Source organism: Atractosteus spatula, chromosome 5 (genome assembly GCF_055471065.1).
Source record: "Atractosteus spatula isolate fAtrSpa1 chromosome 5, fAtrSpa1.hap1, whole genome shotgun sequence".
Classification (NCBI taxonomy): Eukaryota; Metazoa; Chordata; class Actinopteri; order Semionotiformes; family Lepisosteidae; genus Atractosteus; species Atractosteus spatula.
The window spans coordinates 63,769,184-63,787,117 of record NC_142710.1 but is presented as its reverse complement, the minus strand read 5'-3'; the positions used below and the strand labels follow the sequence as shown (position 1 = coordinate 63,787,117).

The 17,934-nt window shown below is 37.2% G+C and overlaps 2 protein-coding genes across 2 annotated transcripts in view; one reads left to right on the top strand and one right to left on the bottom strand.

Moving 5' to 3' along the window:
- The window catches only part of LOC148835455 (voltage-dependent calcium channel subunit alpha-2/delta-3-like), a 194,756-nt gene that overhangs the window by 30,242 nt on the left and 146,580 nt on the right, over positions 1 to 17,934 (bottom strand). Inside the window, exons 23-28 of the mRNA XM_088915809.1 lie at positions 17,702 to 17,747; positions 17,422 to 17,519; positions 16,878 to 16,971; positions 16,311 to 16,406; positions 15,514 to 15,635; positions 11,913 to 11,990 (exon numbers count right to left, since the gene is read on the bottom strand). Of these exons, the coding sequence (XP_088771935.1) occupies positions 11,913 to 11,990; positions 15,514 to 15,635; positions 16,311 to 16,406; positions 16,878 to 16,971; positions 17,422 to 17,519; positions 17,702 to 17,747 (534 nt within the window). The remainder of the gene's footprint in view (positions 1 to 11,912; positions 11,991 to 15,513; positions 15,636 to 16,310; positions 16,407 to 16,877; positions 16,972 to 17,421; positions 17,520 to 17,701; positions 17,748 to 17,934) is intronic.
- Positions 401 to 8,567, top strand: lrtm1 (leucine rich repeat transmembrane protein 1). The gene is made up of 3 exons (XM_088917215.1): positions 401 to 919; positions 4,274 to 4,870; positions 6,251 to 8,567. Exons 1-3 carry the CDS (start codon positions 913 to 915, stop codon positions 6,694 to 6,696), a joined length of 1,050 nt encoding a protein of 349 aa, XP_088773341.1. The 5' UTR covers positions 401 to 912; the 3' UTR covers positions 6,697 to 8,567.

Genomic DNA, 17,934 nt, shown 5'->3' with positions numbered 1-17,934 from the left:
AGTGACGGAAACTGGAATTTTCTGTAGGCAAGTTTGAGAGAATCCCAAAGAGCCCAATGGATCTGTTAACTATAGAAAGAGACAAAAATTAAGAAATTAGTCAGACAATTTGCAGTGGATAAAATGTCTATGTACAGTATTAATGGATAAAACCAAGATTCAAACATCGACTCTAAGAAATCACTCTTCCGTGTTTTAGAATTGATAGTAAAAGCTAATCTCCTGATGACAAGAGAGTCCACCCACTCTCAACTTACGTTTGTGCCACATACGTTGTAGGTCACATCCATATCATCAAAATACTGGCCTTCTCTCTGTAAAAATACACAGCCCACTGCCTCCAATCAGAGCCTGAGTTCCCTGCGATCCATGTGCAGTATCATCTGACCTTACAAGGTTTGACACGGCATGGCTAATAAGTACAAAGAATGCCACAACTGGATTTGAGAAGGCAGCTTTTATTTTTGTCCCATGAACTTCAGGCAGATTAAAAAAAATATATAAAAGCTAAGCTATTAGATTGTGATTTGCAAAGCACAGCTGTCCGGTGCAAGCTGATAAACAGTCTCAACATGGTCTGCTGAACAGGGAAAGAGAAAGAGAAAGCCAGGGAGAGGGAACAGGAGTCAGAGAGAGAGCAGCCTTGTGGTTCAATTCACAACTGAAACCCTGGCACAGGCAGAGGCTTATCTGAACACCAAAGTTAACAACTCAGATGGGGTCACTTTTGTCATCTGCTGCAGAACTCCAATATTTCTGGTGGGTGACACTGGAGCCTCATGCTCACCTATGAAGCTGTTTTGGAAGACACTATTTTGCTGTCTGACGCAGTACTGCATTTTTCATATGGAATGATAATAAAGAGAATCAGATTAATAAAGCCTTACAAAAGGAGTTTTCCAACAGCCAGCAATGACAGGTAGGACAAAAATACTTTTTACAACCCATGCTTGATTAACAATCCTATTCTCCTTTTTATTTCTGTGATGAATTAAAAAAATGATCACCATCATCATCATCCTCCACCTCCTCCTCCCCACCGTGTCTTGAGCTCTTTACAATTTCTCATCTAAAACCGTATCAGTGAAAATAACATTACGTTCCATAAAACCATTATGCTTCACATGGGATTTCTTCTAAGTTAGTAGAACTCACAATTTGAAAGCTGACATATTTCAGCTTACAGAGAGCTTTCCAAAGAATACAGTAATGGGATTCAGACTTCATCACCTTGATGATGTCTCTAATAGAAGGGCTGGATGCGGATTTAATCATGCTTGCTGTTAACGATTAATGTTACTCCCTCAAGTTAAATAAATAAGCACCAGCCAAGTGATATGCTAATGAAATAGTTTTAAGGTGACAATGAAAATTGGTTATAAAGAAATAGTATTACAGTTACTGCTAAGTTTCATTTTTAAAATTCTGATTCACTCCCTACAATTATTAGCCAAATACTGGCTTTTACAAGACTGGACAGTGGAAATTATTTCAGCATGAAGTAATAGTAAATTTCATCTAGGCTTCTTCTCAGTCCATTAATTATTTTAGTAATTCCACTTAGCAGATGTTTTCACATGAGGCTGCGAGGTCATGTTATAAAGTTGTGCCTTGGAGGCTTTCCTTTGGAGGAGAAAACAACTTCCATGGTCTCATTAACGAATATGAGCATGTTTTATTAAAACCGCTTAATGTCAAGTCTACAGTTCGTTGGTTTTGATGCAACGAGCTTACAGGGCAGTGCAACTGCATAACAGACATTCACAGCAGAGAGAGGGCCATCCATGTGGACACATAAGGAAAGAAATCCTGGACAGTAGTGTGAGAGGGTTACATGCACCATAGAAAATGTTCTTCCAATTACATTCACATGGTCTATAAACACAGTCTAATCAAACCTTTTTCAGTCAGGGCCTTAATTCCTTTTCTTTGATTTACAGAGGTAAAGACAACACAAATACTAACCTTATACAAGAAACCTGGAAAGAAACAAAATACACCAGCTGCTTTAGTTAGTCCTTATTGCAAGGAATGTTGTGCAGTGTGGAATACATGATCTCAAGAAGTCACTGTAAATGTCACTGCACAGATGCGTAATCATTATACTTCTTTAAAACACTAGGTGGGTCAAAAGGTTATAAATAATCAAGTATATTAGATCTCGATCTACTTGGAAGTACACATTTTTCCTTGGTCAATTTTTGGTTTCCTGCATATGGAAGAACTAATATATTGGATGAAGTTCAGTACAGCCGAGCTAGGCTACTATACTATCGAATACTGGATACTACTGTACTTCAGACTCCACGTGTCTAATTCATTTTGGGAACTTAATGGGACGTTGAAGAAATCAGAACTAACTGACTTTATAACCAGCTTCCTGTTGTTGGAAATAATAAAGTTGTGTGGTAGTAGGTACTCTAATGAAATTGCCTCACCGATAATTTTCAAACATATTTCTTAGCTGAGTCTAATACTCCTAAGCAATAAAAAATGGGATGTTTTAATTAACACTGTAAGTTTACAAACTGTCTAGGACATGACTGACAAGCAATCAATAATAGGTGTCGCAGTGCATGTCACACAGGATGGAAAAGACCTGTTTCTTAATTGATCTACATAGTACATTAAAGGGATGTACAACATTTAATTCAATCAAAAATTAGTACTTTGTGGTCATCTCACACAGCATTTTCTGTCATACAAATTACAATAACAACATTTACATGGAAGACAGGATCGTGGGCAAGCTAATCACATTTGTGACAAGGTAGTTATACTCTACTCATAAGTTTAATAAATTAATACAGACTGGAACCCTTGCCAGCTGGAAGAGCAGATGAGAGGATGAGAGGATGAGGGGATAAGGGAACAGCCACTGTAAATTACATGTACAGTACTTCTTGGGTTCTGGCCAACATACACTATAGGGATTAGCAGAAAAACATAATAGACCATATACGTTTTTAAGAGATGATACCAAAGGGAATACCTAATTAATTACAGAGGTGGCTAAAAACATAGTCCCGTGTTAAAATGTGGAAGAAGAGTCTTTGTTTGCATTTTTAAGGAAAGTAGACAAGCTACCACAATGCTTAGCACTGAAATTGTGTAGGATGAGAACAGAGATTCCAGAAAGAACAAAAAAGTTTTTGTCATTATTAGAAAGGAAAGTAACATCATTGCTAAATTAAAACTGCTCAATGTCAAGTTGACAGTTCAATGACAGCTTGTTTCTTGAAGCCAAGTAATATCAGTATTTAAAAAAAAAACATGCTCAAAACCACTAAAGCTAACTGATTTGCCAGAAAACAGGAATGCGTTCACTTTTTTCCTTGTTTGTTTCTCATTTGGCTTATGCGTTCAAGATGACAAAGAGTAGGAGACTGGAAATGCTCCAGTCCAGTCAGCATTTTCCTGTTTGGTTATCTGTACAATACCTGTTTATCACTCATTGCAATTTTTTTACAGCAGAGTTATTAGAATAACCTAAAAGGCCAAGCTGAATACAATGTGGACAATGCAAAGAGTCTCCAAAGGCTGAAAAAGCCTCTGGCAATGCTGTCATAAGATGTAGTTCTTAATGCTGTCTACAGGAAGGTCAAGACATGAGTCAGAGGTGAATATTCATCAGCATGTTCAGTAAACTATAAATAGTTCTTGTAACTGAAGGGTAAAATATGTTAAGGTTAAAACTGTCAGTACACCCTCTGCCTTAAAGGGAACACAGCAAGAGCATTGACAAAACTGAACTCTAAAAAATTAAGTATAGACCACTTTGAGTGAATGTGTCACTTTTCAGCAAGAGCTTAGTCTCTATGCAAGGACACGTCAATGACATTTAATTGATGAGAACCAATTCAGTTATTGGTAAATCACATACTGTACATACAGCAACCTAGAAAAGAAGAAACAGATATGTGGCTTTTTTAGTAATCAATTGAAGAGTAATCCTGCATATTCACGCTGCAGTTGTTATGCTATCAGTTTAATGCTAATAACGACTAAATGAGCTGACCAATGTAAAGGGATGTAGTACTTAGTCGCCTGGCATTAACTCGCCAGGCTGAGGAAATGACAGCACTGGTCAAAGGTTACTTACAAGGAATGAGCCAGGGAGGCTGCTGCAAGGATGAATTTGGGTAGACATGGGGGTGTGAGAAAAGATGCTCGCAGATTTGTGGGCATTCAGGAAGTATTTTTATGTACGGAAGCAGAATTGAGGCATTAGAATTCACCTCCCCCTAAATGTATGTGTTTTTTCCCCCAGCAGAGTGTATCACCTTCACCCTCATAGGCATTCTTTTGATACACCGTGTCAGTGGATGCCCCAGAGAGTGTGTGTGCAATCCTAAAGCCAGGACGGTGGACTGCCGAGATAGAGGACTTTATGACATTCCACGGAATCTGCAGGTTGACACCCGGGAACTGTATTTGCAGAACAACCGGATTCGTGGCCTTAGTTCCATGGCTTTCAGAGAGACACCCTTGCTGAAGATTCTCGACCTGGCCAACAATTCCATCTCCAGTATGTCTGCAAGCACTTTTCAGGGGCTGCATGGATTATTAGTTCTCAACCTTGCAAACAACTCCATCAGAGAAATTGACAAGAGACTGTTCAGCCCAATAAAAACCCTCTCTGAACTGAATTTATCATATAATCACATCAGCAGTTTGCCCAGGACCCTGGCTGACAGCATCAACAACCTCACATGGCTATCAGTCCGCCACAACCGACTGCAGAGGCTCGACAGGACACTCCTGGTGTCCCTCACAAAACTGCAGGTCTTGTTTTTCCACAACAACCCCTGGAAATGTGACTGTCAAGTTATTGGGCTCAAGCTGTGGCTGGAGACCTTCCTCTTCAAAGGTGTGACCCGCTTTTACACTTTTTATACTGAGAAGTTGGCTTCATTTTTATTTTTTAACTAAAAGTAACATAAAATGTTCAGAGATGTAACCTACTTCTTTAACAATTTAACACTGAAGTGGGGAATAATGTTGGATAGGTTTTATCTTGTTTCATACTATAAAATGCATTTGCATTTCCAATCAAGGTATTTATCTTTTCATCTATTTTTAGATACCTACTGTGTATGAATTAAGAGCCGTCTACAACTTAAGAAGAAAGCTAAATCACAAGAGGAATGTCAAACTTTACAGTAATTGCTACAGCTTTGGTTTCTTCATTGAGCTGCATGCCTCTGAGATAAAAATGAGCAAAACTCATGTGTTTTCCAAGAACTACTGGCCAGTGGTAGTGCACATCTCCATTAGTTCCCTCAATCCTTTATTTTTATCAGCTGTATCATGTTGATGGTTAGTTATAGCAGCTGTTCCAGATAATGCATTTGCTATTTGCAACAGCGCCTCTGTGATCAAAGGGAAACACTATTCTTTCCTTATGTGGATAAAACTAAAATAAAGCCATGCATTAACTTAACTGAATTAAGTTGTACAGTATTTACCATCTGTTAAACCCATCTTATGCCAATCAAGTGGCGATTGGACATACTGACCTTAACCAGAATAAAAATGTCTTGGCTTTCTGCAATTGCAACTCAAAGTACTAGTATTGCAGTGAAAGGTTTTCAGAGTTTGTCCGCTAATAGAATACATTACAAGTTAGCACTTGGGCAGCTGAATTGAAACTCAAATCCCAAATTTGGATACAATTCAAGAAGTTCTATATGCATGATATTAACATATGCAACGTGGAAAGTTCTTCATATACAAAAAATGTAACTGGGAAACTACATAAGCAAGTACAATACTCTCAAACTGGTAATTAAAGAAAAAGTAATCTTTTGCTAAAACATATGTCCTAGGGATGTAATTCTTTAACAATGGTTACTACTAGTTGTGTACTTCACAACATGGAGACTCCACCTCTTCAGGAACTCTAAATCTGGTTGTGGTTAGATGCAGGACATCTTTAGCAAACATGAAGTTGATTCTTAATGTACAGTAACTCTGTCGATACTGCCACTTAAATTCAACACACAATCTAACCTGAAATAAGTGATTATTAACAACACTGCTACTGCAAACTATTTAAAGGCAAACTGCAGGTCAGCACATCTTCCTTCAGGGGTTTCAGAGTCATTACAGTCAGTAAGGCTTTTGATTTGACACGCTACTGTAATTGAGCCCCAAAAAATCCCCTTATTTCTTCAAGGGCTTGCGCTTCCTGCAAGAGCACCACTGGTGCAAGTCCTTCATTTCCATTTCTACTGCATATCATTCACAGGGGGAACAATCGATGACATCAAGTGCGCACAGCCTGAGAACCTGAGAGAGAAAGACCTGAGGAAAATTCCCTATGAAATGTTCCAGACGTGCCCTTGGACAAACTACAACTACCTGTTTGCCAATATCCACCACCTGGAGTCCGGCCACCAGATCTCCCGACTGCATTCCCCAGGCGACCGCGGGAGCGAGAGTCTTCCGGAGTGCGAGCCGAAACAGAGGCCCCGGCCTGTCAACCTCCGTCACGCGATCGCGACTGTCGTCATTACCGGGGTCGTGTGTGGGATCGTCTGCCTCATGATGCTGGCGGCAGCCATTTATGGATGTGCTTATGCTGCAATTATGGCCAAGTACCAGAGGGATCTCAAGAAAGTGGAACAAGTGGCTGAGGCACGAGAACCGGGACGCCCTGAAGAAAAGGAGCCTTTAGACGGCTCTCTTGCATAAGAGAGATCTTGATTTGCTTTTGTGTTTTTGCAATACATGACCCCATTAATATTGCGTCACAGATATACTGTATAGTGGCCTCCACATGCTGGAACTCGTAGCCGACTATACCACCTGGCAATTTTAAGGCACATGGACCTTTCTCAACCCAACAGGTTCCTTGTGTCCCTCAGACCCACCAGTTCACCCACAGACTAGCAGAAGACATTGGAGAGATCTTGATGTGCTTTTGTGTACTTTTGCTTTTGGAAACTTAAACAAGTAGCTCCATTAATATTGTGCTCAAATATACCAACATGTTATTCTCAAGAGTAAATGGGAGACAAAGTGGGAAATATTTGAACATGCATAACAGGACATTTAAAACCTTCTTTCAAAAACATTAGCTTTACATTAGATGCGGCTAAAACCATCTAGTCTGTGTTACTCTACTTGATGAATCTGGACACATATGCTTCAGTATGTCCATAAAGATCATCGTTATAGCCTTTTGAGTTTCTTGACTTTTAAATGAGTGGCGCTAAAGAATATTTAATAAAAAAATTAAATAGTTTTAGAATCTAAAAAGTAGGAGCCAAAAAAAAACTTGGATGCACTCTGGTTCAAAAGCAGTACAGTATGTTGCTGTTCTAAATTAAGACTGGAGATTATAGGGAGTGAGTTTGTAGTAATAACTAATTTATCTGTGATTTAATTCAAAGCTTCATTCAAGAAGGCAAAGGTCAGATTCTCAATGGACTGTAGTTGCCTTAAATAAGCAGAATTATAAATACCATTTTTCTCTTAAAAAATGGAACATTGAGATTTTTTTCCAAACACCCATGAAAACGCATGAATACCTAATGTACAGCTTCAACAATAATTGCTTTTCTTAATGTGTGATTTCTGGAAAATCAGAGCTAAACAGGGATAAAACCGGTTTCAGGTATAGGAGGATAATATTATACACCACAGTACTTTAAATTGTTTAATGTAGTATACAAATTGCTAACCTGAATTACATTAGGGCATAAAAGAAATAATGTTCCTATTTCTAATTTCATACTTTTCCTTCACGTACTATATATGTCTTACATTCTCACAGCTAAAAATTTAAAATTAAGTTAATATTTAATTGAGAAGTATGCCTGATAATTTTGCTGCCATGTGTAAATAGCACAATTTCAGTAAATACTGACACAAAAGACAGACAGAAACATAATAACTCTGTATGACAGATGCAAACCTAATAAATAGGACAAATGACGGGTAAAAGAGACCATTAAACCATCTTAATTTATTTAATTAAAATGCCCTGAAAATAAATTTCAGTCAAACTTTCAACATGCTATATATGTTCATAAGGATTGAATATCCAAAATTTGGTTTTGAATGATACTACAGTGCATAAAACATAGTGACACAATTTTATGTGGTATGATGTTGCAAATTTTAAAAAGAATTACGATTAAACAGCAATGCAATACAACTATCCTCAGGCAACAATTTGTCTATCCTAGCTCATGCAAAATTACCTTTGATAAATTTCCTAAAATACAAAAATTGTAAAGCAATAAATAACAATCAATGAAATACTTCCTGTTCATTACTGTAGGCAGCAGAATTTGTTGTTTGTCACTGTTGTATACATATTTATACTGTAAGTAGCTGTAACCCCTCAGAAACAATTAATCTTTCCCCCTCTAACATTCATGATACAGTACCTTTTGTAACTTACAGTTATTGTTAGATGTGTGAGTTATTCAAGTTTCATAGATACTGTTCATTTTTACTAATGTTCGAAAGATATTATCATATCTAAATATGTTGTTTGTGTATAATGAGTGCAATAGATTGAATACTAAACAAATAAAGATATATTTTCACTTGTGTAGAACACAGAAAATGATCTTGATTTCTATGGTAAACACATGAAAATGAAACTGAACTATATCTCAATGCAGTCATTTTCTTCACACATCATTTATTTTATGACAGAGTATAGTATGTGTAACATTTCAGTTATTTGTAGTCTTTTATGAAGTTAATGTAACACCCAAAAAACAAAATATGTTGTAGTATGGAAACAAACCATAACAGACCACAACTAATCTTAACTCTACTCTAACTCTACTTACAGTAGTTATAATAAATATCATCCAATGTGATACACGGTTAGGATAACCAGAACATTATTTTAGTTGAACATTATGTAATAGTTATTCTATACGACAGGCAACTACACCATTTTATTACAGTTTATAAAAAATATCTTTGCAATTAATATAAAAATCTTGGATTTGCAGGCCAAGATCACTGTCTCTATTCAGAGCTTAGACTTCTAGAGTAAACATAAAATAAAACCTACATAGATGTGTTCTTACTTTATATTTTTCTAATTAATATGGTACTTAATTTTAAGACAGCACAAAACCTCATGGTTCACAGCAAATATTTGTTCAAACAAGGTTTTCTTCCATGTTTTGTTCAACCCCAGCTTCTTTGAAACAAATTTGTTTCAGTATTTCTTATATTACTCAGAGATTTATGCATGTTTCTCTTCTGCCAGCACAACAATCCTGCCTTCTGGCTACTTCCTCCTAGTATTTTTCATGTCAATGAATTCAGCCATTACAGATTAATTTGCTCGCTCTGCATGTCTCTCTGTCTCAATCTACATCTCACTTTATATTCCCTTGCATATTTATATAGACTTCATAGGATCTTGAATGCTAATGTTTAGTGAAAAAATCCAACACTATGCAAATATTTCATATCGAAGATTAATAAATATATAAACATAGTAAAAGAACTGTGTGGGGATTGAACTAACAATACGCAATTTAAATTGTAATTACAAAATATTTTTTACTGAATATTTTGTGAATTATGAATCAATCTAAGAGGAATTCACTGTTTTTCCCTATAATGTTTGTGTGGCTTAAAATAATTGTATTCATCTTAAAAAAATGAAATAAATAAGCACAAATCTTCTGCAATCCCCATTACTGTAGAAAGCGTCCATTGGTGCTGAGAATTTCATGTTAAGAAGAATCAAAACGGATAGAGATATTATTAATTGTGTTGTCTGAAGGACCCCTTTTTTGCACTGCTAAAGGAGGCACCCAATATCCTACCCTGGGGTTCACTGTTTGTGCTTCAACAAAGTCAACATGATTCAAGGTCAGTGAAGCAAACACTCTCAGAGCTCTTGCCCCTGTTACATAAGCTAATTTAAACCTACAGTAGCTTGTAACACTGTTGTAAACATGTGACACACTTTAACAAATTTTCCATTAAACGGATGCTAAGAGGACCAAAAAAAAACATGATTATGAAAACAGAATAGGAAACAGTACAGGTAGGTTTTAGAATTTGACATTTATTACTACTTATAAATATAATGCAGCTATCACCTTTCACAAACTGGATTCTATTTTTACTGCCTTGGCCTGAAAGAATGCAAAGATTGCTTGGATGCCCTTCTGTTCAGGCTGAATCAAGGGACTGAATGTGTTATATGAGCCCCTTTGCTTTGTGGCTTAAAGCTCAGAGAATCCTTTAGTCATACAGCACATGATTCAGAGTGACATGAATGCAATACTAATGTAAAAAATATCAACTTTTGTTTGCATCACACGACATGCTGTCAGATCTGGAATAAAACAGCTGTCTATAAATAAGTAACTGTAACAGAGAAAATAATACAATTTGTATGATGTTTATAAGGAGGACTGCACGTACAGCAAGAAATTAGGTTTTACCTAGACTTTTCTGATGACATTGCAAGCAAAAATATGTGAGACATCTTAGCTTTAACTCATATGGACATTGGCAAATGGCATTGGACACTCGCAATGCCTACTGTAATTCAATAGCCCTGTAGCACTACACAGGGGCTTGGCTGGCAGTATTCAGGACAAGATTAGCAGCATTGCTACCTTGTGTCGAGACCTTGTCAGAAGGTAAACAGCGCTGGACTAGGTCAGTACGGTGTGGGAGATCAGGGAAACAAGGTTGCAGTTGTTGTTAGTGGACCAGTGGGAGGCGATCTTTCTCCTGTAGCAAAATGTCTAACCAAATCCTCAGTATGGTGACAGACCGCACTGCTGTGTGAGGTGATGTCACATGTATAATGCGAAACTAAGCCAAGGTCCAGAGTATTTGGCCGTTGCAGTCCCCATAGCACTGTTTGAAAGAGCAGGCATACAGTATTAACCCCACAGCCCTGGCTGCAATTCCACTTCAGGCCTGCATGATCTGGCCTCCTTGAACGTCCCCATGAATTTAACGTCTTGAAGTTATTTCAAATGTCTCTGCTTGTGGCTGCTGTGTGTCACCCAGCTGTGGGTTGGGCTGAATCAGTGCATGAAGCGGGTCTTCTACTATATGTAAAGCACTTTGGGAACCTTTGGGATGTACTGTAAAGCACTTGTAATAGTACAAGTCAATATTATCTCTTACAATTATAAGTCTTCACTTTGGTTATAAAATTCAGAGAAGAAATAAACACAGAGGGCATGAGGTTGACAGAATTCAGGTATCCTCTTTCTGTATCTGCTTAATGCTTTACAAAGTGAGGGCAAATAACAAATTTGAACAACATTTACTGTATATAGCTTATCTGGGGTAAGCTGGGGTGAAATTGTCTAGGTCAGATAGAACTTGCTGAAAATTACATGAGCAACAACTTAATTAAACAGAACTGCCAAAACCAAAATCATTCCACATCTATTCCAATATTTTTGTGAAGTAACATTTAATAGTCTTTGGTTAAGCTCCACTGAGGATTCCTTTCCCTCCAAAGTAAGCATTTATTGTGTTTCAAGCTGCCAGAAACAAATGCCGTGGAAAATGTGAAAAGGATGTGTCCACATGCAATGAAAACACATAAGTATTCAAGGTTTCCTGATGTGCTTTAATATTAAAACATGCAACATGATTCTTTGCAACGTTTGCAACCAGAAAGAAGCCTACAATTCAACATTCCTGTCTCAAATGGTTTAAGACTGAAATAAAAAAAAAGTTTAATAAAAGGACTACCATAAGATGTACTGTATGTGATGGTGTGTCGACACAGTTCAGCAAATAAATGACCCATTCATCGCTGATTAGGCAACGTGTTCTTAGAATACATACAAGAGATTCTCAGTAAAGCGATTTTTTCCTTGAACACTCCTAATCACAAAGGTAACATATACCTTCAGCTGGACAGAGTTATAGCACAAAACACTTACCAGCAGCCATGGGAGACTTCCTGTCATCCAACAGCTGAATGGCCGTGCTAGCTAACACCACACTTTTGTTCTCAGTCCCTGCGAATGGGGAAAAAAAGCCAATTATACAAACGTGGATGTCTACAAATATGTACATTATTCACACCACATTGCAAGCAGGAAGTTAAAATTTGAGAGGAGATGGAACATACAGTACAGTGCGGTAGTAAGTCAGATACTTACAGCATCTTTGATAAGAAAATATCTAAGTGCTCTTGCAACAACCAAAAATAAACAGTAGTTGGGAAAAGAAAAGCTATTTCGAGAAGATAAGTTGCGTCTTCTCTTAAAGATTGTAGCAGACTCTGAAACCTTTATTGCTCTTGCTTTTTGTAACATTTCGGTGCATACTGTAGCTGGTAAATGCCCTGTCACCAGCTAAACTAAGCCTTGCTGTAGGACTGCGTAAGGAAACACTCCATGGGCCTTAGATTACTGAATGGAGTGTATTTGCTCATAAGGTCTTTAAGAAAACAAAACGGCCTAGTAAGTCAGTAGGAAAAGTTTTAAAAATCATTCCTAATTCAAGGCTTAGTCTTGGTCAAGCTGCTAATACTGCACCTGTCAAGAACCCCAGCAAGCGAAGGCATTAAGATAGATCAACTCAGACGTAAAGTATAAACCAACTTCTGCATCAAGCTGGGGCTTAATCAGAAGAAAATCTAACCTACTTTTCCCTTTTTTGAGTAGTGATGTATAACTATTATATTTTCATCTTTAATCGTAGCTTGTAATTATAGCACAAATCGTGTTTGTGTCCATTCTGAAATCTTTTGTCATTAATTAAGTTAATGGGCATCTAGCAAGATCATTTTGAAGAATGTGGATATAATATTACAGGTCATGTCATAGTCAGGCCCTGTACGAACCCCCGAGTACATGCTGTGTCTAGTGTCAAACCTCGTCTAATATGGTACTATCCAGTATCAGTTTAAGTGAAAGTTACTTATTCGGAAGATCTCACTCATTTCCCGCAAACAATTATGGAACGAAAATGACTTATTTTGAAATAACAATTTACATATTTTTGGTTTTGAAAATCTCCTTCTAGACATTTGGCGGCAACATGTTGCAAATTCCGATGAAATATGTGAACCAGCAACCTTCACAATAAACCAGCTCGAAGATCGTTCCATCTAACATCAGAAACACATTATTCTGCATTTTGAACGCCTTTTTTTCCCAAATAAAAAGAACTGTAAATACTAGACACTTTCCTAAGCACGGATTTCTCTATTCCACCGTTAGGTGGCACCATTTTCTTAAAGCTATCAAAAGCTCTCACATTTTGAACACCGGCGTAGGATTGATTTAGTGAAAAAGAGCATAGACTTCGGTCCTACTTGATAACACAAGGACACAAAAATAGTGAATTACAAATAGGGATAGTTAATCAGTCCCTGATTTACAGAAGTCTTAGTCTTGGCCAGTCATTGCCGAAATGGGAAGTTGCGTCACTAAATAAATAGTTTAAAGAATAAGACCACGTCTCGTCTGTTGATTGTGCTTCAGGTGTGTTTTTTCCCCCACTTTTCAGGTTGGAATTAAAATATACTCGTTTCTCTGTTAACAAGAGGTAGACCAAGAGCATATATTTAGTAATCACTGAACACGTTTTAAAAATCACCATGTTGCTACAGGTACGTGTACAGTATTTTACGTTGGTGTCCAAATCATTAAGCACGGATAACACATCTCGATACAAGTAAAGATGAGACGTTAATGAAGCTTAAAAAATAGTAGTAAAGCAAATCTCAACTTTGATCTGGAAAAACGAAGGGCGTAAGCGACAGTGATTCATCATTTTCCAATTAAATGTAAGTGTTTGACATATACAAATTTCAATGAACTGTATTAATAAAAATATAATTTTGCTTTTTATCTCGTCCTGTTACTGTTGTATGCATTCTCTGTTTATTAATTACCTTAAGTATTTTATGTCGTTAAGTACCTTGAAATGTTGTACTTTAAAGGCAGTAGATAAACATTAAGATAGAATATTAATATGAAATCTATTCTGTCTTATCTCCAAGGGGGAATTCAATACGTAACCTATGAGAACTCCATTGTGTTTAAAAGTCCTTTGCTGCTATGAATTGGTTATAACTGTGTAGGATGTTACCAATGTTAATCCCATAAAGGTTATTATCTTGGGTTTATAGAAACGTAGTTCCAAGGCTTTCTGTACGAGCAGAGCACAACCCTTTTCTGGTCATTTCATAGTAAGAGAAACAGCTGGAACATGATTTCGGTGATGCTCAGGCATGTTTAATGATTTTCATGATAATGGAGAAAAAAACTGCCACTCAGACACTAGTACCCTTAGTCGTATTGAAATGACGTCTTTCCATTTAAAAGCCTCTTGGTGTGTCTGTATGGTAAACTACTCTTCTTCGGTGCACATTTCATGCATATATTATACTGTATATTTACCTATCGGGAACACAAAGCCCATATTTCATCTCAGTACTGAAAACATTTTGGAATGTTACACGATGGTGTAAGGTTGAATTAATCTCCTGTTTTAACTGTTCTTGCTGTTCATACCACTCTACATTACAATGTATTTTTGCAGTTGTCATGTTTCTTTTATATGTCTTGTATATAATCCCTTGGAAAAAAGGCATTGAATGACTCAAACAACCAATCAAAAACTGAATGTCAGTCTGTGATAATTGTTATAAAAAAGACTTTGAAACCATGTGAAATTGGCTCTAGCTACAGTATGTTACTGCATTTTTATTTGGCCTGTGTAATGCTAGAATATAGCATACAAACTCTTTAAAACTCTGTTTTTCTTTTGCTTTTGCAGACTGCAAAGGTGTTCATAAACAGGTGCCATGTTCCAGACGAATAAAGGGACACTGGACACTATTCCAGTGCATGAATTCCCACGTGAAGAATACTAAACAGGAATACAGGCAAAAAAGGTCAGCTGAGCACACAAAGGCAGTGATCCCAATCTTAATTCAAATTTCCTTTTTCTTTCTACTCTGGACGACTGCAGCACATTAATTATCAGACCAGACGAAGACTGATAAAACTGTGCTTATTAAGGATCTTCAGAGCCTTAAGAGACAGTTTGAAAGACACCGTACGGAAGAATTGTTAAAGGGTAAAGGGTAGGGGTTACTGCACGCCTACCCTGAACACTGTCCTCATCTAATTTTTTTAAACGCTGAAACTTTAATCTTTCCCATCTGACAGCTGTTCCTTCATTTTATAAAAATAAACCAGCCCCCAGCCTAAATTTCCGCCCCTGCACGATTCTTGTAAATAATTATTACATGATAAGCAGAACTCTTTAGACCCTCGACCATGAATTCAGAGGGTGGCAGAGGTTTAGAGACCAATTGGAGAGACAGTGTCATACGATGGGTTTAATTCATCACCGAGCTTGAAAAAAGATGAATATTTATAACGATTTAAAAAGGGACAAAAAGGTTTAACACGTGTGCACCTTTAAAATGTTTTTTTTTTTCCCCCCCGAATGCACTGTGTTTGACCGTAAACATATGCTGGCTTTGAACCTGAATATGAAATGACAAGATAAGATCATTACCTGCACTGAATGGCAGAGAGTAAACAAAGGTCCCGGGGACCTGCTCAGCGGCTCTCTTGTACCACAGTGGGAAATGATCTGCATTAAACACACCTTCCTTGTCTTCGGCTGTCAGGAAGTCTCTTGAAAACAGACAAAAAAATGGAGGTGATGAAAAGGGAAAGCTGATTTCTAGGTGCAGTAAAACGCAGATGGGGCAAGGTCATGTGTTCATCCAGTATGTCGCATTCTGAACACTGTTCTGTTGTAGGTTGTAGAGATTTACTTTCTATTTTTCTCCCAGGAATGCTTGATAACATTTTCCTTCTTTTTTTCTAAGAAAGACAGTTCAGAATTAATGAGAGTGTCAGAAACTAAATGAGGGGTATTAAGGAGGCACCTAACTATCAAATGAACTAGATGGGCCCAATGGCCTCCTCTTTTTTGTAACCTTTCTTGTCCTTAGCAGGCAGATTAATTTATATACGGCACTGTCTATAATATCTTGGAACAATATTCTTTCACTGTTTCTGCCAGAGATCAAGCCAAACCGTTATGCAAGGCCATTAAAAATGTCCAGAGACAATTCAGCAATGGTTAAGGTATAAGGGGGGGGACATCGTGTATCTGAAATCCAGCAGGCAAGAGCTAAAGTAAAAATCTTATCTGTGAGCCACTCTAGTGCAAATGTTTGTATAACAGAACTGTAACCCGCAACACATCTGAAACTCCTTAAACATAATTATTCTATAAAGCTGTTAATGTGGGATCATAAGATACTATAATAAATAAGTTGCATGATTGGATTTTGTACTTACTTATTTGTAAGTTGTTCTGGGACCACAAACAGGTTTATTCTTGACAGACCAGTACGTGTTCCCAGGTATGCAATCTCCACACCTTTGTCAGAATTTCTTAAAAGAAGGTAGATACAGATGCTTTTACATTAGATTTGTATTTACATGCATTCAGTAAATACAATTTCAGTAATTAGAATGGTCACACAAAAAGGAATCACTGTATGTTCAATATACAGTAGCTTACATTTGTTCATGTTTTCCCCAAACACAACTCTGTGTTCACATGCTTCCACAAGTGCAATTTTAACTACACTTCTACCCTGTGTTGGTAACACAGCACAAAAAATGACATGAACCATTTTCCCTTATTACTTAGAAACTGCGTTCATATTTTATTCCTGAAACATCACCATATTCAATTTACGTATGATATGAGCCAAGAGTCCATCATGTCCTCAAGCAAATGTATTCAATCTGTACAGGCAGGATACATTTCAACAGGCATCCACTTTCAGACACACGTTTTTCTTCAAAACCATTAACTCATGGCTGAGAACAGTTCATTTATGCGGACTAAAAGCTTACTCTGATTTGTTTAACGCAAGACTTGTCCAATATGCTTCTAAAGGCGCTGTCACCACAGCATCAAAAAGCACTTCCTGGATTAGTTCCTTGTCACCTAAGAGAACAATATTAAAACTTTGAAATTGTTTTGCAAAGGATTTGGCATATTACAATAGAGCACAATACAAGTATCATTCATATAACTACTGTACTGTACATTAGTGCTTGGCTGACTTGGTGCTTATTATAATATGTATGATTTACTATGAAAGCTTGAAGATTTACTGGAAAACTTTTCAAAAAGATGGATAATAATAGTTAATAATGTGATTTTAATAAACACACAGATACATATGGTGGAGACAAGCTCTAAACAAAGGACTATAAAACTAAGGCATGTGTTAATTTTCAAATACAACCCATGATACAGTATAAATATTGTTTTAACAAACATTCGTGTTCTATCTGATGTACAGGGCCTTTCCTGGCTATGGATTTCCCAAACAAGTCAACAAGAAAAATGAAGTGATGAGTAGATAATCAAAGAATATACTGTACTACTTACACTGCAGTAAGGGCTCACGTCCAGTGAGGTAGAGTTTAATGGCTTCTATCTGGGTCAGATAGCGATGTTCAGGGTGGAGGTCAGTGTTGCAGTAAGTCCTGGTTTTAATTAAAAAATAAGAGTAAACCTTGCCATTAATATGTTAACACAGCCACTCGAGGAGAAATGTTATACAGCAAATAAACCATTTAAGGTTTCACTGGCTAGTGCCACAAAAACCACAACTATACTGAATTAAAAGCAAACCAGTACAGCATACTGTACATTATGCTGTTTTTACCATTCATCAGCCAGGGCCACATCTGGGTGTTCCAGGTCATGTAACCCTAAAATAGGAATTCACATTAACATTAGAGTAAAGAGTCTGTAAACGGCTCGTCAGAAAGCAATACCATGTGTGTCTCTGTAGCAGCAGCATGCTGTCATCACAGAAGTCAATTGCCTCGCTTTTGAAAATATCTTCTGCGTCATGTCAATGGATTATAAAGCATTACTTTATACTCTGTGTAATAG